The 16572-nt window shown below is 43.2% G+C and overlaps 1 protein-coding gene across 2 annotated transcripts in view; it reads left to right on the top strand.

Annotated features, from left to right (window-relative positions):
- Nucleotides 1-16572, top strand: part of CALY (calcyon neuron specific vesicular protein) — an 85702-nt gene that overhangs the window by 43150 nt on the left and 25980 nt on the right. For both annotated transcript variants that reach the window (XM_063433934.1, XM_063433933.1), the window contains exon 2: nucleotides 13023-13159. In XM_063433934.1, the coding sequence (XP_063290004.1) occupies nucleotides 13037-13159 (123 nt within the window). In that variant the 5' untranslated portion in view covers nucleotides 13023-13036. The remainder of the gene's footprint in view (nucleotides 1-13022; nucleotides 13160-16572) is intronic.

Genomic DNA, 16572 nt, shown 5'->3' with positions numbered 1-16572 from the left:
AAACCATTTTGCAAACCATTTTGCAACAAAGTGCCCTCTTACATGGATCTTAATGGGTGCTGAGCCTCCTAACATAACTGGTTGTGTGCATCTGACGGCTGAGAAAATAATCATGTCAATACAGCATTGAAAGAAAGATCCCATTACCAGGATTTATGATATCTGCCTTTGCATGTGGTGTTATATGCTTGATACCCTAAAAGACAGGTTTGCATAGTGTCCTCTTTTTTAGGACTGCCATTTGGTAACAGCTTCTGTAACTGAAGCTGGACCTCTATAAAGCATTGTTTCCCAAATACACATATCAATAGGTTTACAGGGAGTGCAGAATTATTAGGCAAGTTGTATTTTTGAGGATTAATTTTATTATTGAACAACAACCATGTTCTCAATGAACCCAAAAAACTCATTAATATCAAAGCTGAATATTTTTGGAAGTAGTTTTTAGTTTGTTTTTAGTTATAGCTATTTTAGGGGGATATCTGTGTGTGCAGGTGACTATTACTGTGCATAATTATTAGGCAACTTAACAAAAAACAAATATATACCCATTTCAATTATTTATTTTTACCAGTGAAACCAATATAACATCTCAACATTCACAAATATACATTTCTGACTTTCAAAAACATAACAAAAACAAATCAGTGACCAATATAGCCACCTTTCTTTGCAAGGACACTCAAAAGCCTGCCATCCATGGATTCTGTCAGTGTTTTGATCTGTTCACCATCAACATTGCGTGCAGCAGCAACCACAGCCTCCCAGACACTGTTCAGAGAGGTGTACTGTTTTCCTTCCTTGTAAATCTCACATTTGATGATGGACCACAGGTTCTCAATGGGGTTCAGATCAGGTGAACAAGGAGGCCATGTCATTAGATTTTCTTCTTTTATACCCTTTCTTGCCAGCCACGCTGTGGAGTACTTGGACGCGTGTGATGGAGCATTGTCCTGCATGAAAATCATGTTTTTCTTGAAGGATGCAGACTTCTTCCTGTACCACTGCTTGAAGAAGGTGTCTTCCAGAAACTGGGAGTTGAGCTTGACTCCATCCTCAACCCGAAAAGGCCCCACAAGCTCATCTTTGATGATACCAGCCCAAACCAGTACTCCACCTCCACCTTGCTGGCGTCTGAGTCAGACTGGAGCTCTCTGCCCTTTACCAATCCATCCATCTGGCCCATCAAGACTCACTCTCATTTCATCAGTCCATAAAACCTTAGAAAAATCAGTCTTGAGATATTTCTTGGCCCAGTCTTGACGTTTCAGCTTGTGTGTCTTGTTCAGTGGTGGTCGTCTTTCAGCCTTTCTTACCTTGGCCATGTCTCTGAGTATTGCACACCTTGTGCTTTCGGGCACTCCAGTGATGTTTCAGCTCTGAAATATGGCCAAACTGGTGGCAAGTGGCATCTTGGCAGCTGCACGCTTGACTTTTCTCAGTTCATGGGCAGTTATTTTGCACCTTGGTTTCTCCACACACTTCTTGCGACCCTGTTGACTATTTTGAATGAAACGCTTGATTGTTCGATGATCACGCTTCAGAAGCTTTGCAATTTTAAGAGTGCTGCATCCCTCTGCAAGATATCTCACTATCTCACTTTTCTGAGCCTGTCAAGTCCTTCTTTTGACCCATTTTGCCAAAGGAAAGGAAGTTGCCTAATAATTTTGCACACCTGATATAGGGTGTTGATGTCATTAGACCACACCCCTTCTCATTACAGAGATGCACATCACCTAATATGCTTAATTGGTAGTAGGCTTTCGAGCCTATACAGCTTGGAGTAAGACAACATGCATAAAGAGGATGATGTGGTCAAAATACTCATTTGCCTAATAATTCTGCACGCAGTGTATAGTTTCGAACAGAGGTTGATGTATCATTGGGTCAGGGGATGAGTACATGGGGTAAAGTGGGTAGAGTTCAACAGTCGGCAGGGGGGGGGGGAGGGGGGGGAATATCCCATCATCTTTTATCTTTACTAGCATCCAATGGGTCATATCATAGTTTACTGCTTGTTTAGCATGTGGTATGTTGAGGGATAAGGAAGACTGTGCTGCACCTCTCTCTTCACCCCCTAACAAAGACAAACAACAATGTAGGACAAGACTGGTCATTAATAAGTGAAAGTTTCACCTCGTGTCTTTGTGTGAGTATCTGTGTATTTATCTATTTATGAATATTTGCATCTGTGTGAATATATTTGTGTCTGTAGCTGTGTGTATATGTGTAGGGTATACAAGCTCCTAAATTTTAGCTCTAGAATCGTCTATGTTCCCTGGAATGGCTAGAGATAAAACTGTATTACAGATTTCTAATAAATATAATTTTACATAAACATTATTATTATTTAAAGAGCAACTGTCTCTACCCAGAATATTTAAAATCATGCTTATTTATCTCCTGTAGTTAACAAATAAGTATTTATAATGTGTGAAAATAACATTTAGAAATCAACACCCTTATATCCTGCAGCTGGGCACTTTTATCTTAGCACCCTGTCAATCACTTTATGTTATACATTTTGGATTTTGCGCATGCCTGGGAGCATAGAGAAAGCGTAGAGAGTTGGAATTGACTCAAACAATGTTTCGATTTCTGTTCCTCGTGTGCAGCTTGGTTGGGCTGAACTGGATAGTGATATAATTTGCTAAATCTTTAACATAAATTTAAAACAAAACAATAAAATAAAACAAGTTATAGGAAAGTTCCAATATTTTATTCAGAGGAGTGGCAGTTTCCCTTTAAACCAGTTTTTGATCTGCTGAAAACACTGAATTATTGTTTGTTTTTGTTGTTTTGTGTGTGTGTCTGCTATTAACTGGTTAACTGCAAAGCAAATGCATTGAAGCTAAATGGAATATTTCCTGGCAGAATAAAGTCCCTGTGCAGCAGGAGCGTGAGACATCAATAGCACAGAGTATGGAAACCTACATAACACTTGACTACAAGAAGATTTAAATTGGCTCGTAGGTGCTAATGAGCTGTTCATGCAGCAATGGGAAAAAAGAGGGCAGCACATCAGGATTATACCATTAAATGCAGAGCCTCCTGCTAGTGATTTGCTCTCTGTACCTCATCATCCAATCAGCCAACACATTGTATATCAGTACAAAAAGATAAGTCCTGCGCTCATCACTCCTGGGCGGCAGCAATGACCACAGTACACATCAGCCCCAATATATAGTTAAAAACCAAAGAAAAAAAGTTACCTGCGCTCTCTCCTTAATCCCTATGTATATTAAGACAAATGGAGGTCATTTAGTTACTCCAATGGCCATTGGAGGGAATGCCCACCTGCCAACGTCAAGGCAGACCCCCCTAAGCGGGTCCTACACAGACCCTTCACCTTGCTTCCTTGAGCTTCTGGCAAAGATATCTCCACTGAGACAGCTCTCTTTCCATTTGTCTAAATATACATAGGGATTAAGGAGAGAGCACAGGTAACTTTTTTTTTCTTTGGTTTTTAACATTGTATATCAGACACAATTTTAACATGCTCTTCTATATTTGAATAAAGGTCAATGATCAGCATCTATACCCCGTCCTCTCCACATGTCTCCTCTTGAAAGAGACACTCTAAGCATTAAAACGACTTTAACTTAATGAAGCAGTGTTTGTGTATAGATAATCAACATGCAATCTTAATCAGGCCTGGACTGGCCATCGTGCAAAAACCTGGTGGGCCGAAATGGCCATGGGCCGAGACCAGCAGTGGAGATGAGAGGAACAGGGTCGGCACTATCCGAGCACCGACCCTGCTGTGTGCCATGACTGGCCGGTGGGGAGATCAATGATTTCCCTCATCGGCCCTCTGGCACCTCACTGTAGCAGCAGACAGGGAAGGGAGGAGAGATCCCGGGAGCTCGAGCCAGAAGTTCCTCCGGGTTCCTCTTGCGAGGTCGGAGCATTGTCACGGTTACCATGGCAACACTCCTATCTCACAAAAGTGGACTCTAGCCCCAGAAGCTGCTGGCTAGAGTTCACTCACCACTAGGACCACCAGGAATTGCAGGCATTGTCCCCCCTCTCTGGGCAAAGGTAAGAAGGGAGGGGGGGATATAAAGTATATTTGCTTCAATAAAAAAATTTAAAATTACACAGATATATTTGCTTTAATCTGCCTCCCACTGCACCCAAAAAACACACTGCACCCATCAACCACACAGTACCCGCTTCACACACTACACCTCTCACACACACACCCACTGCACCCCCACACATACTGCACCCACACACTCCACCTCTCACACGCACACTGCATCCCCAACACACTGCACCTTATACACACACACGCTCACACACTGCACCCCTCACACGCACACTGCACACTTCACGCACACACTGCACTCTTTACACGCTGCACTCCTACACACTTTACATTCCAGACACACACACTTATACACACACACTAGATCCCATACATAGCTCTGGATCCTCTACACACACACGGATACACACACTGGAACCCCCTACACATGCACACACACTAAATATCATATGCATACTCTGTGTTCTCCACACACTAGATCCCATGTAAGCAAACACGCACCTCTTGCCCTATACACACCTTATAGCCCCTACAGCCTGATACACTAGCTAAATCTCCTAACACGCTTTCTGACTCTCTACATACCCTAGCCACGCCACACATATTACACCACAAATACAACACAACTGAAACTGACATTTACACAAAACACCACACCACTATCAGCTCACTCTACATACATTCAATCCCACAAGCAGGCTCCAAACACATGCACAATATGCTTTCCTCTTATGGAGACACCAGAGACAAGTCACAAGTAAACATAGTGCAAGCATGTTAACAAATTTGCTTGTGCTGTGCAGAACAAATACAGGGCATTTATCTCAGCAGGGCTCTGCGCATGGGCTACCCTGGAAGGGCATTGAACCGACATGCTCACCCCCGTCTCTAGCCGCACTCCCTTCTCAGTGGGCCACTATGATTAAAAAATGGCCACATTTTTTTCCTAGTCCAGCACATGTCTCAATAATAATTTCTCTGGTATTTAGGTGTTAAATCACTCTTGATTCTATTTAGGCATTTCTAGACACATCTGCCTGACCTGACATTTTAATCAGCTCTTACAGCACAGTGTTTTCACTTTAGAAGTTATTTCTCTTGCTCTGTGAAAGGACCTCTAAAGGCAATCAGACCACTTGATCTTAATTAAGTGGTCTGGGTGCAGTGGTCCTGTAGTTTAACCTCACAATGTAAAACACTGTAGTTTTGTAGAAACACCAGTGTTTTACATTGCAGATTTAAACACACCTCTATTGGCTGCCTTCCTGACAGACTCTACAGGCGCTTTTGCAGCAACGACCAGTTTAACCAATGACTAGCATTTGAATAGATGTGAGCACTTGCTTCACATGCGCACCAGTTCTCAATACTCCTCTATGGATTGGACAAACACCTGGGATGCGATGCCTCCACTATGACATTTCAGTAAGTGGAGCAGTAGCAGCTCCAATGGAGTCTCAGCACTGAAGTAAAGATAAGTAAAACGTATTAGGAATTCATAATGCTATAGTGTAACTTTAATAACACACAGGTTCTAGCAGGCAACTAGCAGAGCAGGAGATACGAAATTCTAAATTAAACACACAGCAGTATGGGAAGCTGAAAAACGTTAACTCTTTTTTTTTCAGGAAGTGTGCAGCAAGACTGTGTAAGGGATGTGTGGCTAGAGTTACATTGAAAAAAATATATAACTCCTAAATGGCAGAAAACTGAACTACAAGACTGCAGGGGCGTGATCTATACACAAAACCACTTAATTAAGAACGTTGTTTTGGCGTTTAGAGTTTTTGAAATAGGAAGCAATATTTAATAGGAATATTTTCCATTCAGGTCAAATAGAGGAATTTATTTAGATTCAATTTTCTTTAGCTGCTATAATTATGGGGGAGGGGTTCTTTTTCCTTTTTTTTGGGGGGGGGGGGGCATTTTTTCATAATAATGCCTGTTATATATGCATTGTTGTAGAGGGGGATTTTCTTTTCTTTGGTTAAGTTTGTGATATTTATTTCATGCTAAGGCCACAATTTAATTTTTTTGGAAAAAAAAGCTAGTCAAAATTATTGACTGTTTCCAGACATTTTTTTTTTTTTTTTGCATTTGACAATTTTTATTGTACAGTACATGTTAATATTTTAGCATTAGACATTAGACAGTACGTAAGTAATTACAGAAATTAAGGTGCTGTATCATTGGTGTACAATTAAGTTGTCGTTGACTTCTAGGGCTGGCAGTGCAAGTTCTTACACATCCTGCGTTTGCGGGTGGTACAGGGCGTTCCCCTGTGTGTTGGCTCGCTTCCCGCTATTAGACAACTCAGTTGATTTTCAGAACATGTTATACATTCATAATACATTACTCTTAAGTAAACCCGTTACTCTACTTTACTCTTATAGTGTCCTCTGTCTCTTGGGTATTACACGCTGTCGTCAGGTCAAGTACTATACTGTGTTATATAAGGGGGGTCATTGTGTTAGGGTGGGAATGGAGGGGAAGTAAGGAGGGGGAGGGATGGGGTAACTTGGTGGTGCAGAGATGGCTATTGGTTATGATTCTGCATTGCTATTTTAGGTGTCATCTATCTTGGAGCTGGCTAGGTATTCAGTCCATCTGTTGTGGGCTTGGTGTAAGTGTTTTTTAATCCAAATTGGTGTGCATAGGACATTTCGTAAGCCCAATTGAGTTTCACTTGGTTCAACAGAGAGTTTCGGTTGGGAGGAGTCGTACTCTTCCATAATCTCGCTATACATATTGCTGCTGAGATTAGGATGTGGTACATGATTGCCCACCTGTCTTTAGAGGTCGATTCAGGTGGTATAAAGAGGATGCAGAGTTCCAGTGTAAGAGATATTTGTGTTTGAATTACATCTGTCAGAATGGTTTGGATTTCTTTCCAGAATGGTTGTAATGCTTGGCATGACCACCATATGTGTGACATAGTGCCCTTAGATTTACCACATCTCCAGCATGTGCTGGGGGAGTCAGGCCATATCTGGTTGAGTCTGGTAGGTACGAGGTACCATCTGTATATGAGCTTGCGTTGTAGCTCAAGATGGTTGGCGCAGGAGGAGACACCCTGGTGTGAAGAGTAAGCAGCGGCCCATCGTTCCTGAGGAATGGTTTTCCCCAGTTCCTTGTGCCATGCTTGTGTGTATGCGTCATTTAGCCCATTTGGTTCTTGGATAAGGGTTCTATAGTTCAAGGAAATTAGCTTTTTAAGGGGTTTTGAGGTTGTACAAAGTTTCTCAAAGTCCGTCATGCGCTGTGCCGGCGTTGTGGCCGCCTTGTCTGATGTATTGTCGGCTAGAAATGATTTGATTTGTAGGTAAGCAAAGGTTAGGTTATGTGGTAGGTTAAATTCTTGCTGTAGTTCCGGGAAGGGTCGAAGACCCTTATCATTGTACAGCTGATCAATTATTTCAATACCTCCTTTGATCCATGGGTGTGTATTAAATGTCGGTATCACTGATTCTAAAACTATCAGTGGGGTTGCTAGTGGCGTTGGGTGGTAGAGCACCATCTTGTTGTAGGATATGTTGGGTTGTTGGTAGAAGATGGGAGGTGTCTTTCCTATGATATTTAGGGGTCCAGAATATGGAATATAGAGTTGGGCGTTGAGCCCAGTAATTTTCTATCTCTAGCCATTGGGGAGATGAAGGCTGTTGGCGTAAATGTGGTATTACTGATAATGTTGCTGCTTTGTAATATGCTACTAAGTCCGGGATGCCCAGGCCCCCTTGGATTACTGTTTTTTGTAGAGTTTTAATTGCTACTCTGGGTTTTTTGTGTAGCCAAATGAAGCCTGTGAGTAATTTCGTGAGACTTTTGATAAAGTTCCCTGGCAATGATATTTGTAGCGTTCTATATAGGTATTGCAGTTTTGGCAGTAGGGACATTTTTATTGCCGCTATTCGTCCCACCCATGATAAAAATTTCCCTTCCCAGGAGTTTAGAGTGGCTTTAAAGGTTGTCAGTAGAGGCTGGTAATTTAGCTGAAACATGGCAGTAGGGTTCTTAGCTATCTTGACTCCCAGAAATGTGAGATAGTCGTTTCTCCAGTCTAATGGGAACGTTTTTTTAAGATTGTCTAGTTGGTCGGCACGTATGTTAATGCTTAGGGCTTGCGTTTTGGTGACATTAAGTTTGTAGAAGGACAGTTGCCCATATTCCGTGATGAGGTGCATGAGGTTAGGTAGGGAGATCAGCGGTTGCGTAAGTGTTAAGAATATATCGTCCGCAAAGATACTTAATTTATATTCCCGCTTACCAAGTGGTATGCCGTGGATTGCGGAGTTCTCTCTGATTTTGGTTGCCAGTGGTTCTAGTGCTAACACGTATAACAATGGGGACAGGGGACAACCTTGACGAGATCCATTGCTTATAGTAAATTCGCTTGAGCGAAATCCAGCATTTAAGACTCTCGCAGTCGAGTTGCTGTAGAGGGCTGCTACCGTGTTCGTGAATTGGCTGGGGAAGCCGAATTTTGACAAGACCGCTTGGAGGAATGTCCAGTTGAGTCTGTCTAAAGCTTTCTCCGCATCTAATGAGACTAGGAGACTGCTGAGACTTTTCCTCCTGATACTGTGGATCAGATCCACTACTTTGCGTGTGTTGTCTGCTCCTTGTCTACCTGACACAAATCCCACCTGATCGTTGTGGATTAGTGTTGGGAGTATGGATCCTAGGCGTCGGGCATATATTTTTGCGTAAAGTTTAGCATCTGTATTTAGAAGGGAAATTGGCCGAAAGTTAGGACAGTGGGTTGGGGGTTTACCAGGTTTTGGGAGTGTAATGATGTGTGCTAGGAGGAAATCTGCGGGGAGTATCTTGTCCTTGGTGGCCGAATTGAATAGTGAGGCTAGGGAGGGGGCTAACAGAGTTGCAAATCTTTTATAGTACGCATTCGTAAATCCGTCTGGGCCTGGTGCTTTGTTTTTAGGCAGGGTGCGTATGGCTTCTATCACCTCATTCGTCGTGACTGAGCTCATTAGTTGGGTCGATTGGTTGTGTGTGAGAGTCGGCAGGGGTATGTCACGCAAGTAGGTTTCTATGTCTTTGTCATCGGGTTTGGGTAGCTTGTCGGATCGTTCTAGGTTATATAGCCTGTCGTAGTAGGCAGCAAATGCGTTACTAATCTCAATAGGAGAGATTATCTTTTTGTCATTGGTGAAGATGTGTGAGATTTTTTGTGTTGGCTTCTTTTTTTTCAGTCTGGCAGCTAACATTTTACTGGCCTTGTTGCCCTGCGCGTAGTTTGCTGAGCGAAGTTTGCGGAGATTGAAGCTAACTCTTTCTAAAGTATGTAGTTTAATTTTATCCGCAAGGTCCCTAATAGACTTTTGTGTTGTCTCTGTCGGGAGTTTTTTATTTATTGACTTAAGGTCCTCTAGTTGTTTGTGCCATGTCAGCCATTGGTTGCGGTTGGAGCGTTTTAGTTGGGCTGCTCTCCTCAGGAGGAGACCCCTGATGACCGCTTTATGTGTTTGCCATACTGTTTGCCGTACTTAGCTGATGTGTCCTCTGTTTTATTCAGCATGAAGAATTCCGAAATGGCTCCTTCGAGTTGCTGAGTAAAAGAGTTGTCTAGTAACAAAGTTTCATTCAGTCTCCACGGCTTTTGTGTTTATAGTCATAGTTGTCTTTGAGGGTTAATGTCAACGGGGCGTGATCGGACCACGAGATCTGTCCTATAGTGCAATCGATGACTTGGTCTAGGTGTTGGCCTTCTATGTGAAATCTGTCTATTCTAGTATATGTATTATGTGTGGGGGAGTAGTAAGTGTAGTCCTTTTCCTGTGGGTGAAGAACTCTCCACACATCATATAATTTGTGGCTTTCTAGTAGTTTGAGGTATGTCGTGCATGATTTTTGTTGTCTGGTTCGTGACGCCTGGGCTGCGGTAGAGGTTGTGTCTATTTGGGGGTCTAAGATTTGGTTGAAGTCCCCACAGAGGACAAGAATGCCTTCTTGGACCGATTGTAGTACTGTCAGTATTTTATGTAGGAAATTCCTCTGGTACGTGTTTGGTGCATACACGTTGGCCAAGGTGTATTTAGTGTTATTGATTGTGCATAGGACTATGAGGTACCTTCCCTCTTTATCAGATTTTGTGGCATGGTGTTGGAAGGAGACTGAGTTATTAACTAAGATGGATGTGCCTCCAGTTTTCTTCCCCGACGTGGCATGGAATTGGTATGGGTATAGGTTTTGTTTCAGCATGGGCGGGGATTTAAAATGTGTCTCTTGCAGGCAAATGATGTCAGGTTGGTCCCTCTTGAGGTCTCTGAAGAGGCAGTGCCTCTTATACGGGGTATTCAACCCTCTCACATTATAGCTTTGTATTTTCATAAACTAGTGTAGTTATGAAAAGCTTGACTAGCGGCTGTGGGTGGTTGTAAGAGCGGTTGTGGGTATCTCGTTAGTCGTGGAAGAACTCTCTGTTGTTGTAGTGGGTGTAACTCGCAAGGATTGTTGTCTATGCTCGTGGTAGTAGGCGCAGCCTGCTTAGTAGCAAATCGTTTGGTGGACTGTCTCTGCATAATGCGTACTCTGTTGTACATCATGTATGTTTCAGGCTCTCTGACAGTGGGGTCGGAGGGGAATGAGGGAGGGGAGGGTAGGGGTAGGTTGCACTGAGAGTGTGCAAACAGCAACGGTAGTAGAACTATAACCCATACGTGGGCCAGGGAACCAAGAAGCGGCTCCATTGGGAACGTGGTTGATGAGTGTGATACTAACCAATTATCGGCCATATTTAGTCGCTATGACCAACATGCAATTATACGCTTTGCCCTCAGGGCTCTAAAGATGGGATATGGTGACTACTGCTAAAGTAAATGGTACTTTGCTGCACATGGGCTAATTGTTTGCACATAATAACGTGTTGGACCGTCCTTTACAGCAAAGTACATATCGTTATACAGCATATAGTAAACATACATTGGGGTTGTACACGGGTTCGGAACCGCTTTTGAGCATACAATGTTTTACAGATTTTTTTTTTTTTTTTTAGATATCTAACTTTCAATAAACAATTTTAAATGTACATCTCGTATCCTTCTGTATACAAGAACCATACGCAATACCATTGTAGTGAGGAGCGCCAGAGCTGTACTGCATTAATGTGACAGGACCTTGGCTGTGTCAGGACCTTAGCTGCCCCCCATGGTGTTGTGTAAGTGTAGTTAGGTTGCCGTCGTGACCCCCTAATATCAGTTGTGTGTGTGCCAGTCTTATGTGCTCGGCTCATGATACTTGGGCGGTGTGATGACGTTACAAGTACGTGCATGGCAAGCTAGTTTAGTGTGAGTGTATGGGGGACAGCATATTCACCTGTCCGGCGGCCTCTGTGGTTATAACTGTTTCACTTACGATCTGGTGTAGCACCGTAAGTACATTTGAGTCAAAATTTTGGGGTTAAGTGTTCTGATGGCTTTCGCCCCATTTTAGCTGCTGTGGTTAACCTCCATGGTGTACGAATCTTCGGGTCTTTCCTTACTCTCTCCTTCCTGCACGCGGTTTCTTCCAGTCGATTTGCAATTTGGTCGGGTGCTGCAGAGTGCCTTGTCGCTGGTGTGCGCTTGGTTGGACTGGTATGCCCCATTTCTGCAGAGCTTTTTTACCTTCCTCCGGGGTGTTTAGTGAGTTGATGACTCCATTCTTTTGAACTAGCAGGCGCACTGGGTGGCCCCAGCGGTACTGCATATCGTGAAGACGGAGTGCGTCTGTGATCATTTTAAACTCCCTCCTCTTCTGCAGTGTACGCTGAGAGAGGTCGGAATACAGCTGGATGGTGTTGTATGGCGCTGGCAGGTCTCTCCGCTGCCTGGATGCCCTCATTAACGCTTCCTTAGCATGGAAGTAGTGAAGACAGGCAAGTATATCCCTGGGAGCTGTGTCTGGGAGGAATTTAGGTTTAGCAACCCTGTGGGCTCCGTCAATCAGAAATACATCCGCAGGGAGATCCGGTGTTAGAGTTTTAAAAAGGCCTGTAAGGTGTGCCACTATGTCGGGTGGCTTAACTGCTTCAGGTACGCCACGAAAACGTATGTTGTGCCTCCTCGACCTGTCTTCCAGGTCCATGAGTTTATTCTGGCATACCGACAGTTCTTGTTCCAGGTTTTGTATGTGGTCGGCCATATCATTGTGTGCCTCCGCGTATTCACCCATGCGGTTTTCAATATGGGCAGTTCGGTCTCCCAACTCCTGGACATCTTTTCTCAGGTCCGAGATGGATTTATTAAAGTTGTGCAGCAATTTTTCTGACATTTCGTCTAGACATGCTTGTAAGATATCTTGAGTGACTGGGAGAGCTCTGTCCCCTGGGGATCCTTGTAGGGGGAGAGTGTCGTCGCCATCTTGGTCGGACGTGCACTGGGCTTTAGGCAGCTGGTTCCGGGCCGTAAAGAACCCAGTTTTGTCGGGTTTTTCAGGATTCTTTTTCCCCTTATGTTGGGCCATCTTGAGGGGAGTTTTAGGCAAATTTCGGTGGTCGATGTCGCTGGTTTAGTCGCTTTTAGGCCGGTTTAGGACGGAGCCTCTCTCACATGCGTCCTTCCTCGCCGAGCGCCAAGCCACGCCCCACCTTTCCAGACATTTTTTTATTGAATTTTAGTTGGATTTAAAACCTTTTTGAGCTTAAACAATATCAGGTGAAAAAGACACATACGTATAGATAATAATAACAACAGTATCTCTATGTATGGTTCAGGCAGATCTTGGGTGATCGAGTCATTATATGGGGAATTTGTAATTTAGACTTTTATCACTCACAATGGAGTCTTTGCATGGCCATCTGAACATGGAGTCTATGAATGACTGTCTAAACCATGCAGACTCTGCAACAAAAAATTAACAAACTGGGTTTGAGGTGCTAGTTCTCAATGGCATCAAAGATCATAGTAATAGTCTAATATACGTGCTGATATGAAATACACGAACCACTAACATTGTTTTATTTTCCACCTCTGTGTAGCTGTGCCTGGGACAATGGTGCAGCTGGGATCTATCCTGGCAGAAAAAGGAGAAAATGACCAAGGGCTGGATGAGGACAAAGTGCCCTTGATAGCTCCTCTAGATGTCAACCAGCTGGAGCAACCCTTCCCTGATAAGGTAGGAAGCTGGTGGGAGAGATAGGAGTTCAATAGGGACATATGAAGATTATAAATGTAACACCATCCCTTTTAGTTACAAATATATTGATCCACATTTGCAAAATTATAAAGTGGTACAAATATTCACTAGGAACACAAGATTTTGTCTAGAAATTTTTTTTGGAACCTTCTTATGACAAGTTTTCGTAGAAAGTTGTGCAACTCCCGGTCTCTGTGATAAGGTGTGCATATACAATGATCAGGCACCACATTAAAACCACTTACATAATATCGTATCATGCTGCCAAAACATCTTTGATGTGCCTAGGCATGGACTCAACATGACATCTTAACGTGCCCTGTGGTATCTGGCACCAATACATTAGCAGCAGATCCTCCAAACTGTGAGGTGGGGCCTCCGTGGTTTAGATTTGTTGTTCCAACACATCTCACAGATGCTCAATCATATTGAGATATGGGGAATTTAAAGGCCAAGGCATTGAACTCTTTGCCATGTTCCATTCTTGAACAATTGTTGCAGTGTGGCAGGGTGTATTAACATGCTGAAAGAGGCCACTGCCATCAGGGAACACCATTGTCATGAAGGGGTGCACGTGGTTTGAATCAATCTCTAGGAAGGTGGTATGTGTCAAAGTAACATCCACATGAATGTCAGGACCTAAGGTTTCCCAGCAGAACATTGCCTAGAGCCTAACACTACCTCTGCCACTTGGCTTCTTCCCACAGTGCGTCCTGCTGCCATCTCTTCCCCAGGTAAATGGCGCACACACACACACTCTCACACCCATCCACCTGATCTAAAACACATGATTCATTATACCACGCAACCTTATTTGCTCCTTGGTCTATATTTGATGCTCATGTTCCCATTGAAGGTGCTTTCGTTGATAGACAATGTACATCATGGGCCTTAATGCAGCTATGCAGCTCTATATGCAACAAACTGCAATGCACTGTGTATTTTGACACCTTTCTATCATCAATAAGTTATTTTTTAGCTATTTAGGCTACAGTAGCTCTACTATGTGATCAGACCAGATGGGCTAGCCTTCCCTCCCCACGTGCATCTATGAGCCTTGGGCACCCACGACCTTGATGCCAGATCACCGGTTGTCCTTCCCTGCACCACTTTTGGTAATTACTAACCACTACGAGGAACACCCCACAAGACATTCCATTTTGGAGATGCTCTGGCCCAGCCATCCTGCCATCACTGTTTGGCTCACATCAAAGTCATTCAGATATTTTTTCCTGTTCATTTTATCTGATTCCAACACATGAAATTCAAGATCTGACTGTTCACTTGCTGCCTAATATATCCCATCCCTTGACAGGTGCCATTGTAATAGACATGTGCAAATTGTTTCGTTTCAAATGTGAATTCGGACGAATTTCGGGAAATTCAGACATTCGGGTACTTCCGAATGTCCGAATAGATGAATTGCCGAATGGTCAAGTCCCGAAGTTCCAAAATTACCAAATTTCCGAAGTGTCGAAGTTCCGAAGTGCCGAAGTTCCGAAGTGTCAAAGTGTCGAAGTGCAGAAGTGCCGAAATTCCGAAGCACAGTATTGCCTAAGAACTAATATACTTACCCAGTGGAAGAATGAAGAATGTTACAATGTATACAATTTTAAATAAAAAGTATACAAACATAGCCAGGATTCAGCTGTAAGCCTTTGCAACACTTACAACAAGCAAGTAACATATATTCATATAAAATGTAAGTTACTTAGCCAGTCAGTGTAATGACAGGAATGAATAAGTAGATAACTCCCTAATTCCCACGGTGTTAGGGAGCTATCTACTAAAAGGCTGAAAGACCTAAATTGGCCTTTCAGCCAAATTTACTAATACTAAGTAAAGATTACTTAGTATTAGTAAATTATGCCCCTACTCGCTATACTGCGAGTAGGGACATGTCTATTAAACAGTGAGCAGTGGGTGGGGGCCCTAAATACTAATAAGGGGAGGGACCTAATGTCTTCACCCCTGGCCCTCACCCCTGAGTGGCGGGTAGGGGCCCTAATTTGGAATAAGGAGGGGGGACCTAATGTCCTCCCCCCTGGCCCCCACCCCTGAGCGGCGGGTGGGGACCCTAAATTGGAATAAGTGGGGGGGACCCCAGGTGACTAGGGGTCCCCAAACCCCTAGTCACCCCCTCCCCCCCAAAAAAATTAACCCCTACCTACCTTCCTCACCCTAAAAATAATGAGGGGGGGGACCTTTAACTAAGTACCTGTAAAAAAAATAAAACTTACCATTTGATGTCTTCTTTCTTCTAAAATCTTCTTTTTTCAACCACAAAAAAGGGCAAATAAAAAATCCATAATAACCGACGCACTTAAAAAAAAAAAAAACGAGCGCCAAAAAAATAATCCATCTTCACCCATTGAGGGCTCCGCGCAGACTGAGCTCTGCAGGGTGGGGGAAGGCTTATAAAGTCTTGCCTCGCCCTGCAATTAGGCTCAGAGCACTCTGATTGGTGGGTTTAAGCCATCCAATCAGAGTGCTCTGACAGGTAAATGAAGAGACTGACAGGTAAGTCTCTACATTTACCTGTCACAGCACTCTGATTGGTTGGCTTTAAATCCACCAATCAGAGTGCTCTGTGTCATTTTACACAGCGTGGGAAATTTTTTTGGAATTTTCCCACGCTGTGTAATTTGACTCATAACTCTCTGATTGGTTGCTTATAGGGAGGACCCTATATAATTTTTTTTTAACAGTGAGCAGTAGGGGTATAGCGAGTAGGGGCAAAATTTGCTAGTACTAAGTAATTTTTACTTAGTATTAGTAAAGTTGGCTGAAAGACCAATTTAGGTCTTTCAGCCTTTTGGCAGATAACTCCCTAATACCATGGGAATTAGGGAGTTATCTACTAAGCGGCTGCAAGAGAAGTCCTGAAGTGCCAAAGTCCCAAAATTCTGAAATGCTGAAGTTCTGAAGTGTCGAAGTGCCGAAGTTGCCGAAGTTGCCAAAGTTCTGAAGTGTCGAATTGCCGAAGTGTCGAATTTCGGAATGCCGAACCGAACCTAAAATTTTCCTCATGCACATGCCTACATTGTAACAATATAATCAATGTTATTCACTTCACCTGTCAGTGGTTTTAATGTTGTGGCTGAGTACATACATTTTCCAATATTTCTAATTTTGTTCCTTCCTAGGCAGGGCTTGAAAGTAGAGGCATGATTGTATGATGAGTGCATGCTAAATGCATGGATATCAAATTTGGAAAAAGTTGCCTTCCTTTCAATCATTCTTATACAGTTTATTACACACGTTCTTGGTATCAGAAGAAAAAAAATGCTTACCTACAACTCAGTCACATATTTTCCTGTTGCAAGGGGAATAATCTTCCTCTTTACCAATTGGATACATGAAGTGTCGAAGTGCCGAAGTTGCCGAAGTTG

This window comes from Pelobates fuscus, chromosome 10 (genome assembly GCF_036172605.1).
Source record: "Pelobates fuscus isolate aPelFus1 chromosome 10, aPelFus1.pri, whole genome shotgun sequence".
Lineage (NCBI taxonomy): Eukaryota > Metazoa > Chordata > Amphibia > Anura > Pelobatidae > Pelobates > Pelobates fuscus.
The sequence above is the reverse complement of the archived record's forward strand: the minus strand, read 5'-3'. Positions and strand labels throughout refer to the sequence as shown.